Consider the following 25,440-nt stretch of genomic DNA (forward strand, 5'->3'; position numbering starts at 1 on the left):
AACAACAACACTGGACATGTCGTCGGAGCAGGGCGTCGTGACTCGGAAGGTGCAGCCCTTCACCATCGGCACCAGGCTGTCCTCCTCCTCGGCGCCGGTGGCCGCGGTGGTCATGGAGGTGCAGCCCAAGAGCGCGCAGGAGGAGGACTTTACGCACGGCTTTACGCACGGCGGCGGCGGCTACCTGCGGCGCCAGAGGACCACCACCACCCCCTGTTGATGGACACCTGCGGCGCCGCCATGCAGCAGCAGCAGCACAACCTGAACGCCCGGGTGGCCCTCTACCTCAGCCGCAGCTCGCAGCAGCAGCAGCAGGTGCGCCCCCCCGCGGAGGAGGGGGGCCTGGTGGTGGCACTGGTGGCGGCGCCCCTGGCCCCCAGGAGGGGGGTGGTGACCCCCGTTGTCAAGCGCCAGCACCTGCAGCAGCAGAGGGAGAGGGAGGACGAGAGGGAGGAGGACATGGACGCTGAGGAGGACCACCTGAACCAGAACGTGGTCGTCTCCTCCTCCTCCTCCGCCTCGTCCGCCTCCATCGCTGCTGCCGCCGCTGCCGCCGCCGTCTCCAGGTCCATCAAGAAGATCACCATCTCCTCGGGGAGCCGGGAGGACGGTGGTGGTGGCGGGGCCGGGGGGCGGGTCGAGGTGGTGGGACCGGAGGTGGGACCGGCGGTGGTGCTGCAGGGACCGGCCCGGCTTCATCCTCCTCCTGTCCGGGTGTCTAAATCGGAGAACAATAACAACAACAACAATAACAACAACAACATCAGCATCATCACCGCTCATCACGGCCCTCATGGCCCCTGGGAGCCGCCGCGGCCTCACGGCTGCAGGATCGTGGGGGTGAGCTGTGAGAATAAACCCAGCTCGCATGTTAAGGTATTCACACGTGTTTCTTAATTAAAGTTGGATGCTTTTTTTTTTTTTTTTTTTTTTTTTTTTTTACTAAATACTATTATTCAGAATAAAGCTTGTTACTTTAAATGGGGGAAATGGCCGATTTGTAGTAGAAGATTATGTATTATGTTGTTGACCTTGTTTCTTTTGTTATTGTATTGTTGTTGTTGTTTTGTATTATGTGTCATATGGACCTTGAGTCTGAAATAAAGTCTTCATCATATCAGGTTCTCCATCCTCCATATAACCGAGAGGCTATACATCCATTATCAACAGCAATTTACAACATACATGACGGTATTAGATTATTATTATTATTATTATTATTATTATTATTATTATTATTATTATTATTATTATTATTATTATTATTATTATTATTATTATTATTATTATTATTATTATTATTTGACAAATGATGTAGAATGTCCCACTCTATAATCAAATCTCTATGCACATAATAGCAAAATAAGTCGCCTCGTTTTAAGATTTTCTGTCGCGTTTTTTTTCAATTGAATGCAAACTTTAGTATAAGTCCAAATAAATTTGTTTTCAGTGATTCAAACTATTTATTAAAGTAGGCCATGCCTACTGTATTGTACCCATTCTGCGTTAATAAAGTTTTCAATCAATCAATCCATCAATCAATCAATCAATCAATCAATCAATCAATCAATCAATCAATCAATCAATCAATCAATCAAGGCGGGTCAACCCATTCCGATCGTTTCAGACAATTAAGAATATCAACTACAGTGGGTCTCGGTATAGATGTGATGTTATTGAAAGGTATTTGTATTAAACGTGACAGAATAACTGTGGATGTTGGCGATTCATAGGCTGGAGGCTGGATAATAATAATAATAATAATAATAATAATAATAATAATAATAATAATAATAATAATAATAATAATAATAATAATAATAATAATAATAATAATAATAATAATAATAATAGTCTGTTAGTCCGTCCTCCTCATTAGAGGCTACACAGCTGCACAGTTTAGATGCAGGCTGTTTTCATCTCGTTTGTTTTCCGTTTCAGTCGAAAACGACACAAAGATTTGGTGTTTTCTTTTTCTTCAACTCATTCAAACAAGTGCAAAGGTAAAAACGAGATGCGTGTCAGCCAGGGTTACTTATAACATTACATGTTCTCACCGCTTAATTGACGTCCTCGTGTCGCATTCCGTTGACGTGTGTAGCCTAATTAGGGCTCTCATTCGGTTACCGGTTAACCCTTTCACTGCCACCCGACAGAAGGTTAACCCTCGGTCGCCGTCGGTTGTGTGATAGTATAAAGGGTTAACCTTCTGTCGTGTGGCAGTGAAAGGGTTAACCGGCTGTGTTGTGTGGCAGTGAAAGGGTTAACCTTCTGTGTATTGTCGCAGTGAAAGGGTTAACCGTTTGGTAGTGTGGCAGGCAGTGAAAGGGTTAACCGTTTGGTAGTGTGGCAGGCAGTGAAAGGGTTAACCGTTTGGTAGTGTGGCAGGCAGTGAAAGGGTTAACCTTCTGTGTATTGTCGCAGTGAAAGGGTTAACCGTTTGGTAGTGTGGCAGGCAGTAAAAGGGTTAACCGTTTGGTAGTGTGGCAGGCAGTGAAAGGGTTAACCGTTTGGTAGTGTGGCAGGCAGTAAAAGGGTTAACCGTTTGGTAGTGTGGCAGGCAGTGAAAGGGTTAACCGTTTGGTAGTGTGGCAGGCAGTGAAAGGGTTAACCGTTTGGTAGTGTGGCAGGCAGTGAAAGGGTTAACCGTTTGGTATAGTGTGGCAGACAGTAAAAGGGTTAACCGTTTGGTAGTGTGGCAGGCAGTGAAAGGGTTAACCGTTTGGTGTGTGTGGCAGGCAGTGAAAGGGTTAACCGTTTGGTAGTGTGGCAGGCAGTGAAAGGGTTAACCGTTTGGTAGTGTGGCAGCAGGCAGTGAAAGGGTTAATAGCGCAGCATACCAATTATACGTCACTTTACTGCGATTTAAAGATCAAAGGCTCCAATCTGCTTCTTCTTCTTTTATTAATACAATTATAACAACGATCAAAGACTCCGCTCCCAAAAAAGCTCCAGTAAAAAAAAAAAAAAAAAAACGCGATTATTATTAATCTGAATGCGTATAGTTTATAATTATTTTACTCTCATTTTACTGTATAGGTTTTGCTCCGAAAAGAGAGCTGCGGCGATGAGCAGCCGGTTCCAGGAGCGAGCAGACCGTTGTGGCACCGAGAGCGACACGCTCAGCAGGTCAGATCTGCACCGTCTCAATCCATATACTATAGTTACATCCATACCAGCTGATTACAAATATTCAGATTGATTTGAAAACGCATTATTGATTGATTGAAAATGTTATTAACAGATTGCAGAATGGGTACAATACAGTACGGCTCAATACATACAATTGTTAAGGGGATGCAGACCAGAGAAAGACTTTCGTCTTGTTTACATCATCAGGGTCCCCCGTTTTCAATTCATCATAACATATATGACATACAGATAGACAGTACTGTTACATCTAGACATTTATGACATACCAGATCTACAAATATACAGTACTGTTTATGATACAAAAAGAGTCTAAAAAGAGAGTATATACATTTGAGGGGGAAGAAACTGTACATTAATGGAGGAGGTTGGGTCGGTGGGGTGGGGGGGGAACTGTATACATTGGAGGTGGTTGGGTGGGTGGGGGGGTTGGGTCGGTGGGGTGGGGGGGGGGCTGTATACATTGGAGGTGGTTGGGTGGGTGGGGGGGTTGGGTAGGTGGGGGGGCGGGAACTGTATACATTGGAGGTGGTTGGGTGGGTGGGGGGGGGAACTGTATACATTGGAGGTGGTTGGGTGGGTGGGGGGTTGGGTAGGTGGGGTGCGGGGGGGACTGTATACATTGGAGGTGGTTGGGTGGGTGGGGGGGTTGGTTAGGTGGGGTGGGGGGGGGACTGTATACATTGGAGGTGGTTGGGTGGGTGGGTGGGGGGGTTGGTTAGGTGGGGTGGGGGGGGGGGACTGTATACATTGGAGGTGGTTGGGTGGGTGGGGGGGTTGGGTAGGTGGGGTGGGGGGGGGGACTGTACATTGGAGGGGGTTGGGTGGGTGGCGGGGTTGGGTAGCTGGGGTGGGGTGGGGGGGGAACTGTACATTGGAGGGGGTTGGGAGTGGTGGTCATGGTGTTGATGATTAGATTAGATTACATTAGAATAGATTACATTCGATTAGATTACATTAGATGATGTTACATTAGATTACATTAGATTCAAATGTGTTGTCATCATATAGTACAGCAGTAAAGTACAACGAAAATAAGTTTGGCATCCAACCAGAGTGCAAATGTAACAGTAGAGTGCAACAGTAATATACAATGTGCAGGTAATTAAACTGGATATAAAATATATGGTTATATATGTACAGACAGATGTGGCTAGATATATACGGTAAGAATAAATATATATACAGTAAATACACACACTATTATTGTACATGCTATCATATCGAGTTATATGTAGGTGTATAAGTAGGTAGGTATATAGAAGGATTATATGCAGGTATGTTCAGACAGATATGGAGATATATCATGATGATGATGATGACGACGATGATGGTGCCACTGATAAGAGGTCAGAGGTCGTTGGAGGGGGGGCAGGTGATGATCCCACAGTAGCACTCTGTGCACTGCCTTTAAGTGATTTATTAACATGTCTATTTACCATGTCTATATCTTATTATTATTATTATTATTATTATTATTATTATTATTATTATTATTATTATTATTATTATTATTATTATTATTATTATTATTATTACTATTACTATTGTTTTATTGCACAATCGTAGCGGGCATGGCCAACCGCATTTCACTGTATGCCCTCAAACAAGGGACTAAACACGTTTTGCAATTATGCCACATCAATGTGGAACGCCCTACCCACAGCTGTAAAGGAATGTGAATCACTACCCACTTTCAAAAGCACTCTCAAAGAACACCTACGGGAGACTGCATTACGAAACTGGCCCCTACAAATGTCCTAACCCAGTTGTACAGTGAATGACCAAGTATGGCTTTGTCAGTATTCCAATGTACAGTGTCCCCCCCCCACCTCCAATGTACAGCCCCCCCCCCCCAACCCCGCCCCACCCACCCAACCTCCTCCAATGTACAGTTTCTACGTCAAATGTATATACACTCTTTTTCTGGACACTTTTTGTATCACAAACAGTACTGTATTTGCAAATCTGGTATGTCATAAATGTATAGATGTAGCAGTATTGTCTATCTGTATGTCGTGTATGTCATATATGTTATGATGAATTGAAAATGGGGGACCCTGATGTAAACAAGACGAAAGTCTTTCTCTGGTCTGCATCCCCTTAACAATTGTATGTATTGAGCTGTACTGTACTGTACCCATTCTGCAATCTGTTAATAAACTTTTCAATCAATCAATCAAACCCTGGTATGTATGTGATGAATAAACTCTTGAATCTTGAATCACGAATCTCTTCCCTGCTTCTCGCTTGTACTCATGCACATGACTGAGAACAACACACATGACCTTGGGGCGGTGCCTTTATCTGTTCAGGTGTGACACAATGAACACAAAATACCTTCTAGATAATGTGTGTATTTATCCAATAATGGACATTTCCTATATAAGCCCCACAAGCCTTTGGTTAGCAGTTTCCAACCTGGGCTACTACTAAAGTTATCCTCGCTACTAGCAATGATTTGAATGGAGAAGATATGAAAATGGCAAATATGCCTGCCAGGTTAGTGTCCAGTATCCCTGACAGGCCTTGTGTGTGTATACTGTATATAATCTGACCACACGAAATGCTATAGATTCCTGAAGAAATGTACATGTGACTGAAAAAATAAGCCTTTTCTAACTTGAAAAAAAAACGAACCATAACTCAAAAATATTTCCACATTTATAGCCAACAGCCCGCAACATTTACAGCATCAAGAATGCATTAGAAACTCAGGTTTAATTGGCGAGAGCTGCTCACTCAGTCAAAACACATCTTTGTTTGTCTCTCAGCGGTGGGACTACACACGTTTGGTTTACATTTGGATTACAGATTGCACCTTTAATGTAATGGCTGTTTACATCTCAGGCTGGCAGAGAGAGAGAGAGAGAGAGAGAGAGAGAGAGAGAGAGAGAGAGAGAGAGAGAGAGAGAGAGAGAGAGAGAGAGAGAGAGAGAGAGAGAGAGAGAGAGAGAGAGAGAGAGAGAGAGAGAGAGAGAGAGACTTACGTCACATGATCTGTCCGCGGCAACTTCCTCTATTTGCCCAGATGTTTCCTGATTGGATAGCGGCCGGAGCGGTCCATTAAGGAAGCCGTATACCCGTGCCATCCTGTGGACCGGTCCGGTCCCGTTCCTGTTCCCTTGTGCGTATCCCGCTGTGCTGACGGGAGGTTTTTGTTTAGAGGGACCTGGGGGCCCGTCTGACACATGTTTGCAATGTCTCCATATTGTATAAAAGGTATAATTAACAAGCTTAAATGGACAGTTTAACATTCCCTCCCTGTGAGGTGGTTATGGCTGGTAGAGCTGTGTGTGCCCCCTCCTGATTGGCTCATGGCAGGCGTCCCCCCCCCCCCCCCGGTCAACAGTGGCCTGGCGCTGGGATAGTATTTTTCCTACGCGACGGGACAAATGTCTCAGACATAATGCAATCCCTTGGCCATGCGGTAGCCCAAGGGTCAGAGGGGTTGGCTGGTGACCGGAGGGTTGCCGGTTCAAATCCCCTTAAAAGATGACGAGGTGCCATTGAGCAAGGCACTTCAGCGAAAAATAAAAACAACGCAGATCCATTTTGCCCATAATGTCACAGTCATCCAAAAAAAACGAAATGGTTTTGCACACGTTCATTTAGTTTTGACAATTATTGAGAGTGAATTGAGTGTTGAATATGGCCACCAGTGGTGTCATATGAGAATCCTTGTGTTAAGTATAACTCAATGAAAGGATAAGGTAGCAGTCCCTAATAAGATAAGGTATATGCTATTTTTTCATCTACATCATTTCATCAAGGATTCAATGTTTGATGACATCACTGGTGGCCATATTCAAAGTAATTCACTCTCAGTAACTGTCTAAACTAAATTAATGTGTGCAAAACTACTTTTTGGTGAAGTGCTTTAATAACTGCACTTATGGAGCTACTTGGTATAAAGCAGTGGTTACAGTGCAGTGGGCTGGTCCCAGGTGTGTGTGTGTGTGTGTGTGTGTGTGTGTGTGTGTGTGTGTGTGTGTGTGTGTGTGTGTGTGTGTCAGTGGGGGGGTAAAAGTAAAAGTGTGTGTGTGCAGCAGTTCATTGCTGGCCGTGCGCTCGGTCGACCTTCAAAATAAAAGCCTTTAAAAAAAAAAAATTACAGATGACATGGAGTATAGGGAGGTGTAGTCTGACGTCACTTTGGACTGCCTGCGAGGTCCACCCGTATAGGGATTTATCATTGGGAAAATGGATTATCGGATTTTTTTTTTTTTTTTTATTATTGATCTTTTTCCCCCTACATTTTCCTCCGATTTTTCTCCCATCCCAATGTTACAAACAATAAACACTATGCAACAACCATCAAATGCACACAGCACACACACCCACACGCACACACTCACTCAAACAAACAACACACTGCAGCACCCACTCTCCACACTTTAGATCACACAAACACACTTTACACTTTATATTTATTGATAAAGGATTTGCACTACAACTCGTACACCTACTGTGAATTGTACCTAAATTGCACCTCGTCCCATTTCTGCCTTGCACTTTATAGTATTGTATATTAGTACACTGCACAGTATTGTATATTGTATGGTAACTACGTCTATTCTGCATCGAACATTGTACATATGTCTAAACTGAACACTGTGACCTCATTTTTTTACTTCTAATTTTACTATGTTATTTTATTTCATACTTATCTTGTCTTGCACAGTCTCTGGAGCGTAACAGTAAGAAGCATTTTGTATAAAAGTATTCTGTACTTCTGTATGACAAATATTAAAGAAACTTGAAACTTGAACTTGTTAGTCGTATGCCAATTCCCAATCCCTTCCTGGTCGCTGCGCACTTACCCCCCACAGTCAGATAATCTGGGAGAGTGGAGGCTACCACGTGCTTCCTCCGACACACGTCCAGCCAATCACCGCTTCTTTTCACCTGGCAGCGCGGATTCTCATTGAGAGGGCGTGTGGGAGGATCACACTATCCCCCTCAGGTCCTATCCGCGCTTAGCAGGCGCCCCGACCAAACTGCAGGAGTCGCTGTTTACAACGACCCGGACCCACCCCGCCAGCTTCTCCCACCCTCTAATACAGCCAATTGTATTAGTGTGAACGGCCAGCCAAGTTGGTGACAACCCCGGAGCTGTGAGCTGGATTCGAACAGGCGAATCCAGCTCACAGCTCCGGGGTGAACAGGCGAATCCAGCTCACAGCTCCGGGGTTGGTGACGAACGCAATCTCCGCTCGGCCACCTAACCGCCAGGATTATCGGCTATTGTAATAATTCTGCCTCGTCATGACCATTGAAAAGCGTTCCATTTTTGCACAAAATGAGTTCCCTTCTATCACTAACATTATCGTTTAAGCATTTTTGGTTGAAATACAATTTCTTTTTACGATAAATTGCGAATATTTTCACATTGAGCTATAGATTGTGGATGAATATGCACAGAAAGGTACACCATGCAAATGTTCATGCTTTATTTGTTTTAAAACGAGACGATTTAGAAATGGGAAATGGGGAAATACGTTGCATTTTTGCGAGGTGGACCGGCCGGAAACAGCAATGACGTAACCACTACACCGCCCTATAGACCAGGAAGTAACCACTACACCTCCCTATAGACCAGGAAGTAACCACTACACCTCCCTATAGACCAGGAAGTAACCACTACACCTCCCTATAGACCAGGAAGTAACCACTACACCTCCCTATAGACCGGGAAGTATAGACCAGGAAGTAACCACTACACCTCCCTATAGACCAGGAAGTAACCACTACACCTCCCTATAGACCAGGAAGTAACCACTACACCTCCCTATAGACCAGGAAGTATAGACCAGGAAGTAACCACTACACCTCCCTGTAGACCAGGAAGTAACCACCACACCTCCCTGTAGACCAGGAAGTAACCACCACACCTCCCTATAGACCAGGAAGTAACCACTACACCTCCCTATAGACCAGGAAGTAACCACTACACCTCCCTATAGACCAGGAAGTAACCACTACACCTCCCTATAGACCAGGAAGTAACCACTACACCTCCCTATAGACCGGGAAGTATAGACCAGGAAGTAACCACTACACCTCCCTATAGACCAGGAAGTATAGACCAGGAAGTAACCACTACACCTCCCTATAGACCAGGAAGTAACCACTACACCGCCCTATAGACCAGGAAGTAACCACTACACCTCCCTATAGACCAGGAAGTAACCACTACACCTCCCTATAGACCAGGAAGTAACCACTACACCTCCCTATAGACCAGGAAGTAACCACCACACCTCCCTATAGACCAGGAAGTATAGACCAGGAAGTAACCACTACACCTCCCTATAGACCAGGAAGTATAGACCAGGAAGTAACCACTACACCTCCCTATAGACCAGGAAGTAACCACTACACCTCCCTATAGACCAGGAAGTAACCACTACACCTCCCTATAGACCAGGAAGTAACCACGCCACCTCCCTATAGACCAGGAAGTAACCACTACACCTCCCTATAGACCAGGAAGTAACCACTACACCTCCCTATAGACCAGGAAGTAACCACTACACCTCCCTATAGACCAGGAAGTATAGACCAGGAAGTAACCACTACACCTCCCTATAGACCAGGAAGTAACCACCACACCTCCCTGTAGACCAGGAAGTAACCACTACACCTCCCTATAGACCAGGAAGTAACCACTACACCTCCCTATAGACCAGGAAGTAACCACTACACCTCCCTATAGACCAGGAAGTAACCACTACACCTCCCTATAGACCAGGAAGTAACCACCACACCTCCCTGTAGACCAGGAAGTAACCACTACACCTCCCTATAGACCAGGAAGTAACCACCACACCTCCCTGTAGACCAGGAAGTAACCACTACACCTCCCTATAGACCAGGAAGTAACCACTACACCTCCCTATAGACCAGGAAGTAACCACCACACCTCCCTATAGACCAGGAAGTAACCACTACACCTCCCTGTAGACCAGGAAGTAACCACCACACCTCCCTGTAGACCAGGAAGTAACCACCACACCTCCCTATAGACCAGGAAGTAACCACTACACCTCCCTATAGACCAGGAAGTAACCACTACACCTCCCTATAGACCAGGAAGTAACCACTACACCTCCCTATAGACCAGGAAGTAACCACTACACCTCCCTATAGACCAGGAAGTAACCACCACACCTCCCTGTAGACCAGGAAGTAACCACTACACCTCCCTGTAGACCAGGAAGTAACCACCACACCTCCCTATAGACCAGGAAGTAACCACTACACCTCCCTATAGACCAGGAAGTAACCACTACACCTCCCTATAGACCGGGAAGTATAGACCAGGAAGTAACCACTACACCTCCCTATAGACCAGGAAGTATAGACCAGGAAGTAACCACTACACCTCCCTATAGACCAGGAAGTAACCACTACACCGCCCTATAGACCAGGAAGTAACCACTACACCTCCCTATAGACCAGGAAGTAACCACTACACCTCCCTATAGACCAGGAAGTAACCACTACACCTCCCTATAGACCAGGAAGTAACCACCACACCTCCCTATAGACCAGGAAGTATAGACCAGGAAGTAACCACTACACCTCCCTATAGACCAGGAAGTATAGACCAGGAAGTAACCACTACACCTCCCTATAGACCAGGAAGTAACCACTACACCTCCCTATAGACCAGGAAGTAACCACTACACCTCCCTATAGACCAGGAAGTAACCACTACACCTCCCTATAGACCAGGAAGTAACCACTACACCTCCCTATAGACCAGGAAGTAACCACTACACCTCCCTATAGACCGGGAAGTATAGACCAGGAAGTAACCACTACACCTCCCTATAGACCAGGAAGTATAGACCAGGAAGTAACCACTACACCTCCCTATAGACCAGGAAGTAACCACTACACCGCCCTATAGACCAGGAAGTAACCACTACACCTCCCTATAGACCAGGAAGTAACCACTACACCTCCCTATAGACCAGGAAGTAACCACTACACCTCCCTATAGACCAGGAAGTAACCACCACACCTCCCTATAGACCAGGAAGTAACCACTACACCTCCCTATAGACCGGGAAGTATAGACCAGGAAGTAACCACTACACCTCCCTATAGACCAGGAAGTATAGACCAGGAAGTAACCACTACACCTCCCTATAGACCAGGAAGTAACCACTACACCGCCCTATAGACCAGGAAGTAACCACTACACCTCCCTATAGACCAGGAAGTAACCACTACACCTCCCTATAGACCAGGAAGTAACCACTACACCTCCCTATAGACCAGGAAGTAACCACCACACCTCCCTATAGACCAGGAAGTATAGACCAGGAAGTAACCACTACACCTCCCTATAGACCAGGAAGTATAGACCAGGAAGTAACCACTACACCTCCCTATAGACCAGGAAGTAACCACTACACCTCCCTATAGACCAGGAAGTAACCACTACACCTCCCTATAGACCAGGAAGTAACCACGCCACCTCCCTATAGACCAGGAAGTAACCACTACACCTCCCTATAGACCAGGAAGTAACCACTACACCTCCCTATAGACCAGGAAGTAACCACTACACCTCCCTATAGACCAGGAAATATAGACCAGGAAGTAACCACTACACCTCCCTATAGACCAGGAAGTAACCACCACACCTCCCTGTAGACCAGGAAGTAACCACTACACCTCCCTATAGACCAGGAAGTAACCACTACACCTCCCTATAGACCAGGAAGTAACCACTACACCTCCCTATAGACCAGGAAGTAACCACTACACCTCCCTATAGACCAGGAAGTAACCACCACACCTCCCTGTAGACCAGGAAGTAACCACTACACCTCCCTATAGACCAGGAAGTAACCACCACACCTCCCTGTAGACCAGGAAGTAACCACTACACCTCCCCATAGACCAGGAAGTAACCACTACACCTCCCTATAGACCAGGAAGTAACCACCACACCTCCCTATAGACCAGGAAGTAACCACTACACCTCCCTGTAGACCAGGAAGTAACCACCACACCTCCCTGTAGACCAGGAAGTAACCACCACACCTCCCTATAGACCAGGAAGTAACCACTACACCTCCCTATAGACCAGGAAGTAACCACTACACCTCCCTATAGACCAGGAAGTAACCACTACACCTCCCTATAGACCAGGAAGTAACCACTACACCTCCCTATAGACCAGGAAGTAACCACCACACCTCCCTGTAGACCAGGAAGTAACCACTACACCTCCCTGTAGACCAGGAAGTAACCACCACACCTCCCTATAGACCAGGAAGTAACCACTACACCTCCCTATAGACCAGGAAGTAACCACTACACCTCCCTATAGACCAGGAAGTAACCACTACACCTCCCTATAGACCAGGTAGTAACCACTACACCTCCCTATAGACCAGGAAGTAACCACTACACCTCCCTATAGACCAGGAAGTAACCACCACACCTCCCTGTAGACCAGGAAGTAACCACTACACCTCCCTATAGACCAGGAAGTAACCACTACACCTCCCTATAGACCAGGAAGTAACCACTACACCTCCCTATAGACCAGGAAGTAACCACTACACCTCCCTATAGACCAGGTAGTAACCACTACACCTCCCTATAGACCAGGTAGTAACCACTACACCTCCCTATAGACCAGGAAGTAACCACCACACCTCCCTGTAGACCAGGAAGTAACCACTACACCTCCCTATAGACCAGGAAGTAACCACTACACCTCCCTGTGTTGCGTGTCCACACACAGATCTCGGTGCCCGGGGCTCGATCGCCCCAGGGGGAGAGGAGAGAGGGCCAGGCGAGCGAGCAGCATGGCGGGCCGGCGGCAGGTGCTTCTGCGTCCCGGGGCGACTGCTTCGCCCAACGCAACTCCCTCTTCGACCAGGAGATGCTTCAGGTATTGTTTATTGTTGTTTATTGTTATTTGAACGTACAAACATATATTCTGGAATAAAATAAGTAAAAGAAGAACAGTTCAAATGTGCAGGAAAGGTCAAAAAGCCCAAGGGCTTATAAGCGACCTCCCCTCTTAAACCTATATAGGTTAACTACACAGACCCCCCCCCCCTACATTATGCACAAACACACATGCGCATATCCCTCTCTCGTACACACAATGCAGCATTATACAACAATTATAATGTTGAAAAAAAGACTACTCACAAATAGGGTTGGGCACCGAAAACTGGTTCTAATTAGGAACCAGTTCCTAACTTCTGGTTCTGGAACCGGAAGTGACATATCTGCATTTCGATTCTTAAAAAACAAAAAACAAAAACAATTTTTTTTTTTTTTTTTTTTTTGACTTTGTTAATTAATACCCTAGTTACAGTACAGCAACCAAATTAAACTGTATCAAGTCAACTGAAAATGTGAATAGTATGAAAAAATATTAAATTTTTCAAAAAAAAAAAAATTCTCCTGCGAAATAAGCTGTGACCTGCACCTCAAAGAATCGGCGGAATCGAGAATCGTTCAGAACAGGAATCGATATGGAGAATCGGAATCGTTCAAATCCAAACGATGCCCAACCCTACTCACAAATACACAGACTACAGGATCTGTAGTTCTTTTTTAAGCTTGCTTTTAAATATATTTAAAGTGGAACATGTTTCTGTTAGATTTTGTATATCATTCCACATCACTGCACCTCGATAAACAAATGAGAATTTGGCAACAGACGTCCTACAGAAAGGAATGCGTAAGGCGCATTATTTCTTCTTGTGAGATTGTGCACGATAACGAGAATTAAAACTCAAAATAATGTTGAAAGAAGTTAGGTAAAGATGAAGGAAGACCAATTACTTTATACATATGTTTGGTACTTGTTGACCTCATAAATTGTGAGAAGTTGCAGTTGTTTAAATAATGGTTTGGTACTTGGGGCTAAATAAGAAGAGTTGGTTGCAAAAGGTATGACGGGACGTTACACCTGCAGATGTCGTAGCTGCACGCTAATCCTGCATTGTGGTTAATCCAACTCTGGGAGGAATTATTTGGACATTTTTGTTTGTGGGTAAAATTGTGCTTGTGGTCCTGTTGTGGTATAGACTATAGAGAACAGCAGCATTAAAGGAACACGCCAACTTTTTGGGAAATTTGCTTATTTGCCATCTACCCTGGAGTTAGACAAGTAGATACGTACCCTTTTCTTCTCTGTGCATGCATTAGGCTTATAGGGAACAGCTGCACCGTTAGCCTATAGCTTAGTGCCATTCACTGGAAGTAGGTGTGCCAGTGTAGCCTATAGTTCCCAACAGTCACGAAATACACTCCAAATACAACTCCAAAACCTTCCTGTAAACATGTTGTGACCTGTGTATTTACCACGTGGAGAAAAGAAATTCGTTCGGCAAAAATGTGTTCAGAGTATATATCTGCTTAGAAAACGATCTGTTTATTTTTATTTTTTTACGCTTTGGATAAAAGCTGTTATATAAATGCACCGTTTCCCCATTACCCATTTACCAAACGGTATGTCGTCATGTGCTCCTTCAGCCGTCAGAAGGCCCCCAAAGAATGCCCTGACATCCCATAATCCCACGTGTCGTGATAAGGGGGCGAGAGAGAAAAAAAAAAGAAGCAGGATTGGGTTCAGCAAAGCGAGAAGAAGCAGCTGATGAACAACTTAAAAAGTTCCCTGAGATGAAAAAAAAAATCATGAATCATGGACCTTCCCTGCCCCGAGAACGGACCAACACCCCCCCCCCCCCCCCGTTTCCTTCCCCCGGGGATTGGACCTGCCCCCGTTCCGTGACCCGCGGAGGAGAACAAAATATTCGGCTGGTTCTTATTTTTATCCTCAAGTGCGAGAGCTGTGTAGGGTGAGAGGGAGGAGGAGGAGGAGGAGGAGGAGGAAGAATGGGGGGGGGGGGGGGGGGGGGGACCAGCCACAAGTGAAGCAATTATTTAGAGATGAGATCATTGTTTGGCTCCATCTCTTCACGCCTATATGGCCCGGAGAGACCGACCCGAGCGAGTACAACTGGCTGGGTTATCTCACTGCCGTGTCCGCTCCTCCACAGCTCGCTCACGAGGACATAATTCCAGGGAGTTGGGCCTATAGGGACAAGCTATAGTCCAGTGACGGGGCTTTGTCAATGGACGACGACTGCTTGCACTGTGTGTGAACCATCCAAGTCATGGATAATTTGGGCTGCGTTGATGGAAGGGAAGGGGGGGGGGAATTCATATTTCAGCGATTTCGGCACAAAGAAAAACACACACAGTGTATATTATTGATGCATTGCAAAATGGTCCTGTGGCACGTAATGTTAACAAGCGGAGGAGGCGTTCGCTTTTTTTTTCTTCGAAAGGAGCGCCGTATGCTAGCTATAGCGGTTCTGTTGTTTTTAGGAGGGAAACCCCCCCCCCCCCCCCCCCCCCCCCCCCCGGCACTTTATTCACTTTACATGGACTGGTAATGGCCAGGACTCAGTCAGCGCGGGGGACACAGTCGGTTTACGGTGATGTGGTTCGGCCGATAATGCCGATGAAAAACGTGTTGTTCCAGGGTTACATCGCCCTGGAAGTGGAAGTTAGCTTTTCCAGAGCGAGACTTTTAAAATAAAAAAAATAACTCTGAATGTTTCAAGTGAAGAGAGCAAAGCACGTCTCTGCATGGAGAAACATGGTTTCTGTCTGTCTGTCTGTCTGTCTGTCTGTCTGTCTGTCTGTCTGTCTGTCTGTCTGTCTGTCTGTCTGTCTGTCTGTCTGTCTGTCTGTCTGTCTGTCTGTCTGTCTGTCTGTCTGTCTGTCTGTCTGTCTGTCTGGCTGTCTGTCTGTCTGTCTGCCCGTCTGTCTGTCTGTCTGTCTGTCTGTCTGTCTGTCTGTCTGTCTGTCTGTCTGTCTGTCTGTCTGTCTGTCTGTCTGTCTGTCTGTCTGTCTGTCTGTCTGGCTGTCTGTCTGTCTGTCTGCCCGTCTGTCTGTCTGTCTGTCTGTCTGTCTGTCTGTCTGTCTGTCTGTCTGTCTGTCTGCCCGTCTGTCTGTCTGTCTGTCTGTCTGTCTGTCTGTCTGTCTGTCTGTCTGTCTGTCTGTCTGTCTGTCTGTCTGTCTCCATGCCTATCTGCATGCATGTCTGTGTCTGTCTGTCTGTCTGTCTGTCTGTCTGTCTGTCTGTCTGTCTGTCTGTCTGTCTGTCTGTCTGTCTGTCTGTCTGTGTCTGTCTGTCTGTATGTCTCCATGCCTATCTGCATGCATGTCTGTGTCTGTCTGTCTGTCTGTCTGTGCCTGTCTGTCTGTCTGTCTGTCTGTCTGTCTGTCTGTCTGTCTGTCTGTCTGTCTGTCTGTCTGTCTGTCTGTCTGTCTGTCTGTCTGTCTGTCTGTCTGTCTGTCTGTCTGTCTGTCTGTCTGTCTGTCTGTCTGTCTCCATGCCTATCTGCATGCATGTCTGTGTCTGTCTGTCTGTATATCTGTCTGTCTGTCTATCTGTCGGGCTGTCTGTGTCTGTCTGTCTGTCTGTCTGTCTGTCTGTCTGTCTGTCTGTCTGTCTGTCTGTCTGTCTGTCTGTCTGTCTGTCTGTCTGTCTGTCTGTCTGTCTGTCTGTCTGTCTGTCTGTCTGTCTGTCTGTCTGTCTGACTGTCTGTCTGTATATCTGTCTGTATATCTGTCTGTATATCTGTCTGTATATCTGTCTGTATATCTGTGCCTGTCTGTCTGTCTGTCTGTCTGTCTGTCTGTCTGTCTGTCTGTCTGTCTGTCTGTCTGTCTCCCAGCCTGCTCTGTGAAACATATCAGTTTTCACAAGACATTTGCATCTCATTTGCATCTCATTTGCATGATAAAGAAGAACAGGAAACTAGAGAAAGCTTGTCACCAGGAGACGTCAGACTCACAGCAGGGTTTCAATATCAAGGTTTTGGGTAAATAGTGTATAATGTGTGTAATGCTGTTTGTTCAGGCGTGTTCTTTGGTTCTTTATTGTTGGTTCTCAGATACAACAATGGAACTGTGTCAAATGATTCAGTATAATGGTTCATGGATATTAAGTTTTTTCATGGAAACAGATTTCCAGAACACGAGAAGAAATCTCGATTCAAGGCGAGACAGTACTACCCCCGAAATTGCCTTTTTGCTTTTTTTTCCTCAATGAAATTTAGACGTTGTTATATTTTGCTTCCTTAACATGTCTTATTTCAAACTATAGTGGCCATCAAATATCGAAAAACACACAATTAGTTGAGAGTGTTTTCTCAAAAACGAGTTTTTATGCATTTTACTTAGACACAAAGTCTTGGGACTCCATTTCCCCACACCAAACTTTCCTATCCACATCCTGCTTCTAATTACAAAAGGGTTTGTTGATATATCATTCACAGCCGGGTTTATAGTACATTTTATATTATATATTTATATATTCTTTTATGACAGGGGCTGATAAGAGGACACACAATCCCCCTGTGAAAACTTTTTTTTGAATGTATCAACAGTAAACCAAGTTTTTGAATCTGGCATTATCCATGTTGGTGATGCAAGACTTGGCGATTATATTCAAATGTGCGCCTATTTAATGAGGACGTGCCTCATTTGCATAATCTATCAACATAACATTCAGAAAACTTGCAATAGATTTTTTTTCTTAGTTTTGATGTACATAACAATCTGGGAAAGTTTCATAGTGATATCTATCAAAATATAATTTATTTGCCTATTAGGGGGTGCTGTCTCACGCCTCAAACACATGCTGTGATTTCTGTCGGCCGCCGGGAGTCCTGACTGTACATCTTGATAAGCAGAGCATTGTTGTGGAACAGGAAGAAACAAGAACATGCTAGACTTCCTGCATGAGGTCATTATTGTGCGCTGGGAGCCAGCGAGAGGAGATAGGAGCCGGCCTGTTCAGCCCCCGAAATACCTCCGCTGCCCCCATGGGGGCCTCGTAAAACTTAACGGCTCTCCGAGGAGAGTGACATCATATTTTTATAATTTCATGCAAATAGAGTTGTTGCGGTCGTCAAGCTTTGTCAAGCGGGTTCCTGTGTTTTAATTTTTTTTTATATAAAAAAAAAAATGTATAAAAAAAAAAGTCCCACAGTCAAAGTGAATCATGGATCGTTTGGGAAATAACATTTTCCCGCAGTGTTGCAATGAGGAATGTTTAATTTGACATTCTGCAGGTCGCCTCACGCGCAGAGACAACAGCACCAGAGAACTCAAAAACAAACGCACTCTTTTTTTTTAACAAGTAAAAAGGCCTTTATTACCGTGGCATGGTCGCGTTAAACCTTTATAAAAAAAACTCCCCGACGGAGGCCTGCTGGTGGAACACGTCGGGGTTTGTTTTATGAAGGTTTAATGTGACCGTGTCACGATAATGAAGGCATTTTAATTGTTAAAAAAAAGAGAGTGCCTTGTCTTTTTCTCTTTCTACGTATCTCATCCAGAGAGCATCTCAAACAAAAACGCTGCTCCACAAAAAAAATGTGAGCTTAAAAATCTCCTTTAACACTTTATAATAAAATATCATTAAGAACTCGTACAACTCGGTAATTCACAATTGTGTATTGGCAGTAGGCACACAAATAGTGATCGCCGAAACGCATTGGTTTTAATCGTATACATTTAACATGTAGACCACTCGTTTTGACATGTAGACCACTCGTTTTAACATGTAGAACACTTATTTTAACATGTAGACAACTTGTCTTAACATGTAGACCACTTATTAAAAGAAATAATAATAAAATAAATAAAAAAACGGACAGCAGCTTTTACATTTCACCTCAGACTTAGGACTTCACGGACATCCATACATCCTGCTTCATAACCAGGGGTGTAAAAAGTACCCAGAAATTATACTTAAGTGAAAGTATGGATACTGTCTCAAAATCTTACTCAAGTAAAAGGCAGAGTAGTTGGTTAAAAACACACTTGAGTAAAAGTAAAAAAAAGTTTCTACTTTTAAATGTACTTAAGTACTAAAAAGTTTAAGTAAAAACTTTTTTTCTGACTGTCTATTCTTCTGATAGCAGGTGTTTAATCAAAGATCCCCGCTTTCTAGTCTTGCACAAGGACCAATCAGCATTGGGTATGGGCGGGTTCATTTTCCATCGATGGGGATTTGATTGGCTGTTTATATAAAAAAAAGAGCGGCCGCAGGATTAATAACGTCAACGTTAGTTCGGCCAGAGAAACAACTATACTAATTAAAATAGTTGGACCTGCAAGATTTGTACTTTGTAGGTCTGCATTTTAAATGTAAGGAGTAAAAACTAAAAGTATGTTTTTTTTCCTCTGAAATGTAATTGAGTAAAAAGTGCAAGTATACAAGCCTAATAACACCCGAGTAAAGCACAAATCCCCCCAAAACAGTACTTAAGTATTGTAACAAAGTACAATTACTCAAGTACTTTACACCCCTGTTCATAAGTATAATAAACCCTCCTCCACACGTTTTCCCCGAGCGCGGCCACCTGGTCTCGCGCGGCCGTGCGCTGCATGTTGCCAGAAAAAGGCTTGTTAACAAGACAAGGGCCTCGCCAAGAGAAACCTGCTCTCTGCTCCGCGGAACATGACAGTGCTGTGGAGAACAAAGGGCTGGCGTCCGACGCGACGTGTCTGAAGTCACGTTTAGCTCTATAACGACGGCTCTGTCTTGCTCATGTAGCGCCACGGTCAATGTGTTGTGAGCGTGACGAAACAGGTTTTTAGAAAAAAAAAATGCAAAACTTGATTTGATTTATTTGACATTCGGTTAAAAAAAACACATGACATGCATCTCAAGCTAAAACGTATGGGATGAGGCACGATAAAGTCATGGACTTACTTACACTGTGGTCCATGGTCTCTCTCGACAACAACAACAAATAGCATCGGTACATAATGTTGACATGAACATGTTCTTATTAAGCTTTCACATTTAACGCCAAAGGCAACATATTCCAGTTCGTCGCTCCACCAAACCTAAAATTAACATTTACCCATGCTGCGTTTTGAACCTTAAAGCGAGCACAGATCAGCAACACTGGCTCTTGTGTGGTGAGAACGAGTGTCACCACTCCTCCCAAAGTAATCATTGAGGTAGTCGGGGGGGTGGGGGGTGGGGGGGTGGGGGGCTGTTGTAATAGATGTTATGGACCATACTGAGTGGCAGTTGTACCGACCTAGCTTCCAGAGGGAGCCAGCCCAACTGCTGGAAGTGCTGCTGTTGCTTGGTGGGTGATTTCACCCCCTCCCTCCCTCCCTCCCTCCCTCCCTCCCTCCCTCCCTCCTCACAATAATATGCTGGTTTCCCAGGCAGTCTCACAGAATAGCCTCCAAACAGTTAGCTCCTTGAACATTTGGATGGCGGCCATGTTGATTTCCCTGCCAACCATGCGAGTGTAACAGTATACAAAAAAAAAAAAAAAAAAAAAATGGAAATTCAATGTATTATTTTACAGATTACTTTTGTTTTTCTACTTTAATTGTAAATGGCATAAAAATACAGTAAATAACTTTTTTTATAATCAAAATATTAACCATTAAATAAAGGTTCTAATCTGTAAATGTATTTGATTTGACTGTAATTTGACAGTAAGTATTTGGCAACCGTTGCTGCCAGACATTTACGTTTTAAATTTTTACAGTCTTCTTTTTTACAGTGTAGATAAGGTACGACACTGAAACAAGCTGTTAAGTCACTGTACTGCCGTGCAGATCGACTTTCTTTTCTTCATCTCTTAACACTTTGATTACCGACCATTAACATGGTAAAGCATGGTTAAATGCCTCCACCCACTTCAATGATAGCATTGTGAATGCTTAATCTCTGTCTTAATTTAGGGCTATGTGTCTAATCTGCCCGTCGCTTATCAATGACTTGTTTGCAGTCAACATTGTCGAAACGGATTGTTTTTTAATCGGTTCATTTCCATTTTATAGCATTTTGAAAAGCCCTCGTTTTCAAGGAAAATATATAGATTCCGTGATAAACGCCCTTTACTGGAATATTCTGGAATACACAAAAACGTTGTCATTTCTCGGCCTATTTATGAATCGTTTTCAAATAAACGCTAGATTATCGATAGTATATGTGTACTTATGCACGCTATAGAGGCGGGCTGAAAAATCGATTCTCTAATTTCCTCATCAGCGATCACAGACACACACAGGGGGGGGGCTGGAGGGGGGCTGGAGGGGGGCTCCCCACCCTCCAGAACATTTACAACAAGCGTTGCAAGGGGAAGGCTAAGAGAATTATTAAGGACTCGAGCCACCCGAACAACTGCCTCTTTGAACTGCTGCCGTCAGGCAAGCGACACAGGAGTCTCAAGGCGAGCACAGAAAGACTCAGAAGTAGCTTCTATCCCCAGGCCATCAGGCTGCTAAACGAACAATGAATGAACACTACACAACAACAACCACCAAACACACATAGCACACACATCCACACGCACACACTCACTTTAAACAAACACACTGTAGCACCCACTACACACACTTTATAGCACACACCCACTTTAAACAAACACACTGTAGCACCCACTCCCCACACTTTATATTTATGGATGAAGGATTGCACTACAACTCGTACACCTTACTGTAAATTGTACCTAAAATTGTACCTCATCCCATTTCTGCTTTGCACTAGATAGTACTGTACATTAGTACACTGCATAGTATTGTGTATTGTATATTATATGGTAACTCAGAACATTGTACATATGTCTATACCGAACAACTGTGACCTCATTCTTCTTCTAAATTCATGCTATATTATGTTATTATGTTATTTGATACTATCTTGTCTAGCACAGTCTCTGGAGCGTAACAGTAAGAAGCATTTTGTATGAAAGTATTCTGTACTTCTGTATGACAACTATTAAAGAACTTGAACTTGAACTTGAACACACACGCATAGGGCAAACGCTGATATATAGGTGAAAATAGCTCTGATTATCCTAAGACTGGTAAAATAAATTCCTTACCTGAGATCACATGTTATCCAAAAAGATTATTCCAATTCCTGATCGCCATTCCAAATATCGATCACGCTTATTGATTACAGTGTTGGGTACTGTAAATACATAATCCACGCGTTTTCCGGGCCGGCGAGCACAATGGATTCTTCAGTTGGCTTGAGGGAAAAGTAAAATGAGGAAACTGGCCACCCCCCCCTTAGTCAGTGTAAAGTAATGGGGTGCAGTTACACAGGGAGAGACGATAGGGGGCGGTATCTTCCCAATTGAGCTCAGAGAGACTCTGCAGCACTAACCCGAGGCTCGATTGATGAAATATGAATTCAAATCGCCAATAAAAAAAAAAAACGACAAAGGTCGGCATGAACTAACGACAAAACACGTCAGTGGCACTCAATGTGTTAACACTTTAACTGCCGAAGGTTAAATTCATGATATACCATCCCTTGCCAGCTCTATTTGTCTATGGAGAAGTTCCCCTTCTTTGCAGGGCTATAACTTTTTAAATTCTATTGCTAGATTGCCATTATTAGGGCCCATTCAATGTCCTATATGTATTGTTCAGGGTGTATGAATGTTAAACTTTTTCATTCACATATTCATACTAAAATATGATCTAAAGTATAAGTATGTTTTCATCTCTTTCTGCAGCTTTCTCCAGAACGTGATTTATAGCCCCAAATGCATTATATTGATGATCAAATACAGTTTGGTAGCGATCGGTGCCAGATGAAAAATTTCAAATGGACGTGCTTCTAGAAGTTTCTACGTATCATCTGATGATGACCGGATGGGCGGGGGATCGTTTATAATTCCGTGGGCAACGTTATACCATTCATCTAATGTGGGTCAAATGTTCATCATAGCAGTTAGTGTCGAACACGGTAATACTACACGCTAAAACTCACCCCAGTCTCTGCGGGCCGTTGGGCGATCAGCGTGGGGTAGACAGTTTTCCATTATGGGATGTCAAAATACCCGGTCCATTTCCAGGTTGTATAATAGTATATACGTCCAAATAACGTTGTTTATTGAGTTAGGGCGAGCGATCTATTATCGAGTGTTTCAAGATGGAGTCGCGGGAGCTATAGAGAGTGGCCGGAAGTAATATGGGTGATCAGCACTTCATCCACATGACTTCCTGTTTGGCGCTTCTGCCGATCGGCCACCAGATGGCGCTCTTGAACCGCTAGAGGGTTGAGAGGAGGCCAGCACTGTGTCTCAGGGCTGCGGAGGAAAAATATGATTTCGATCACAGATTTTTGAAATATTGATATTAAAGACGAGTTAGGGCGTCCTCTGCAACTTTAGCATGGCTAGGAAAGACGCCTAAACACGTTTTCGGCACTTAAAGTGTTAAAGGTGCTGTATTTTCTTTGTTAAAATAAGTGTCTACATGTTAAAGTAAGTGGTCTACATGTTAAAGTAAGTGGTCTACATGTTAAAGTAAGTGGTCTACATGTTAAAATAAGTGTCTACATGTTAAAGTAAGTGGTCTACATGTTAAAGTAAGTGGTCTACATGTTAAAGTAAGTGGTTTACATGTTAAAATAAATTTAGGACCACATATGAAAGTGGCCCAAATCAGAATCGAAAAGATCAGATTCCATGTGGTTTCTGTTGTTCACACTGTTGTTCACACACACAAGAAATCTGATCTGGGTCACAAAAGAAAATTATTTGGGCCGATTTCGCCTGCAGTCTGAAGCCTTGGTGTCACTCCCTTCTCATTGAGCCACACAGGGAATGGAACCCCTAACCCCAGTAGTGTGTTAGTGCCTTGCTCTACCCACTGAGCTACACAGGGAATGGAACCCGATAATTGGCACTAGTACACAAAACCCTGTCACATCCACACCCTGGCACATGGCTTTGTATAAGGTATATATATATACAATTACACACACGTTCTAGTGTATATATACACGCGACTGCGTTGCTTGATTTGTGTGTCTCGTTGTGGTGTCGCGTAGGCGGAGGCCTGGATCCAAGGGAAGCTGCACGACCTAAAGGACGGCTGCAACGTCCAGCGCTGCCCCCTACAGGACTGGGAGGAGGCCGCGCAGAGCCTGCACAGGGACCTCAGAGACTTCGAGAACACCCTCCTTCAACTCAACCAGGTACTGATACCAGGAGAGGGGCAGATGTAGAGCCTAACCAACAGAACATATTAGTCCTCCTCCTCTCCTCTCCTCTCCTCTCCTCTCCTCTCTCTCTCCTCTCCTCTCCTCTCTCCTCTCCTCTCCTCTCCTCTCCTCTCCTCTCCTCTCCTCTCCACTCCTCTCCTCTCCTCTCCTCTCCTCTCCTCTCCTCTCCTCTCCACTCCTCTCCTCTCCCTTCCCTCCTCATCCCTCTCCTCTCCTCTCCTCTCCTCTCCTCTCCTCTCCTCTCCTCTCCACTCCTCTCCACTCCTCTCCTCTCCTCCCCTCTCCTCTTCCCTCCTCTTCTCTCCTCTTCCCTCCTCTCCTCTCCTCTCCTTTCCTCTCCTCTCCTCTCCTCTCCTCTCCTCTCCTCTCCCCTCCTCTCCTCTCCACTCCTCTCCTCTCCTCTCCTCTCCTCTCCTCTCCTCTCATCTCCTCTCCTCTCCTCTCCTCTCCTATCCTCTTCTCTCCTCTCCACTCCTCTCCTCTCCTCTCCCCTCCCCTCCTCTCCTCTCCACTCCTCTCCTCTCCTCTTCTCTCTCTTCTCTTCTCTTCTCTTCTCTTCTCTTCTCTTCTCTTCTCTTCTCTTCTCTTCTCTTCTCTTCTCTTCTCTTCTCTTCTCTTCTCTTCTCTTCTCTCCTCTCCTCTCCTCTCCTCTTCTCTTCTCTTCTCTTCTCTTCTCTTCTCTTCTCTTCTCTTCTCTTCTCTCCTCTCCTCTTCTTTCCCCTCCTCTCTCGTTCAGAGAGAGAGAGAGCGAGAGAGAGAGAGAGGGAGAGAGGGAGAGAGAGAGAGAGAGAGAGAGAGAGAGAGAGAGAGAGAGAGAGAGAGAGTGTGCGCTTAGGTTCTAGGTTGAAAATAAGTGCACGCTAGGTTGAATGGTCGTCTTGCTGTCAGACCGGTCACATGGTCGTCTTGTTGTCAGACCGGTCATATGGTCGTCTTGCTGTCAGACCGGTCACATGGTCGTCTTGTTGTCAGACCGGTCACATGGTCGTCTTGCTGTCAGACCGGTCATATGGTCGTCTTGTTGTCAGACCGGTCATATGGTCGTCTTGCTGTCAGACCGGTCACATGGTCGTCTTGTTGTCAGACCGGTCATATGGTCGTCTTGCTGTCAGACCGGTCATATGGTCGTCTTGTTGTCAGACCGGTCATATGGTCGTCTTGCTGTCAGACCGGTCATATGGTCGTCTTGTTGTCAGACCGGTCATATGGTCGTCTTGTTG

The 25,440-nt window shown here is 44.8% G+C and overlaps 1 protein-coding gene across 1 annotated transcript in view; it reads left to right on the plus strand.

Annotated features, from left to right (window-relative positions):
• Positions 1–8: 8 nt before the first annotated feature.
• mymx (myomixer) overlaps positions 9–25,440 on the plus strand; it is a gene marked incomplete at its 3' end in the record, with an annotated part of 46,815 nt that continues 21,383 nt past the window's right edge. The window contains exons 1-4 of the mRNA XM_084322045.1: positions 9–876; positions 3,040–3,129; positions 12,923–13,072; positions 24,047–24,193. Of these exons, the coding sequence (XP_084178171.1) occupies positions 220–876; positions 3,040–3,129; positions 12,923–13,072; positions 24,047–24,193 (1,044 nt within the window). The 5' untranslated portion in view covers positions 9–219. The remainder of the gene's footprint in view (positions 877–3,039; positions 3,130–12,922; positions 13,073–24,046; positions 24,194–25,440) is intronic.

The sequence above is a fragment of the Notolepis coatsorum genome (genome assembly GCF_963971535.1).
Source record: "Notolepis coatsorum genome assembly, chromosome: 9".
In the NCBI taxonomy this organism is placed as follows: Eukaryota; Metazoa; Chordata; class Actinopteri; order Aulopiformes; family Paralepididae; genus Notolepis; species Notolepis coatsorum.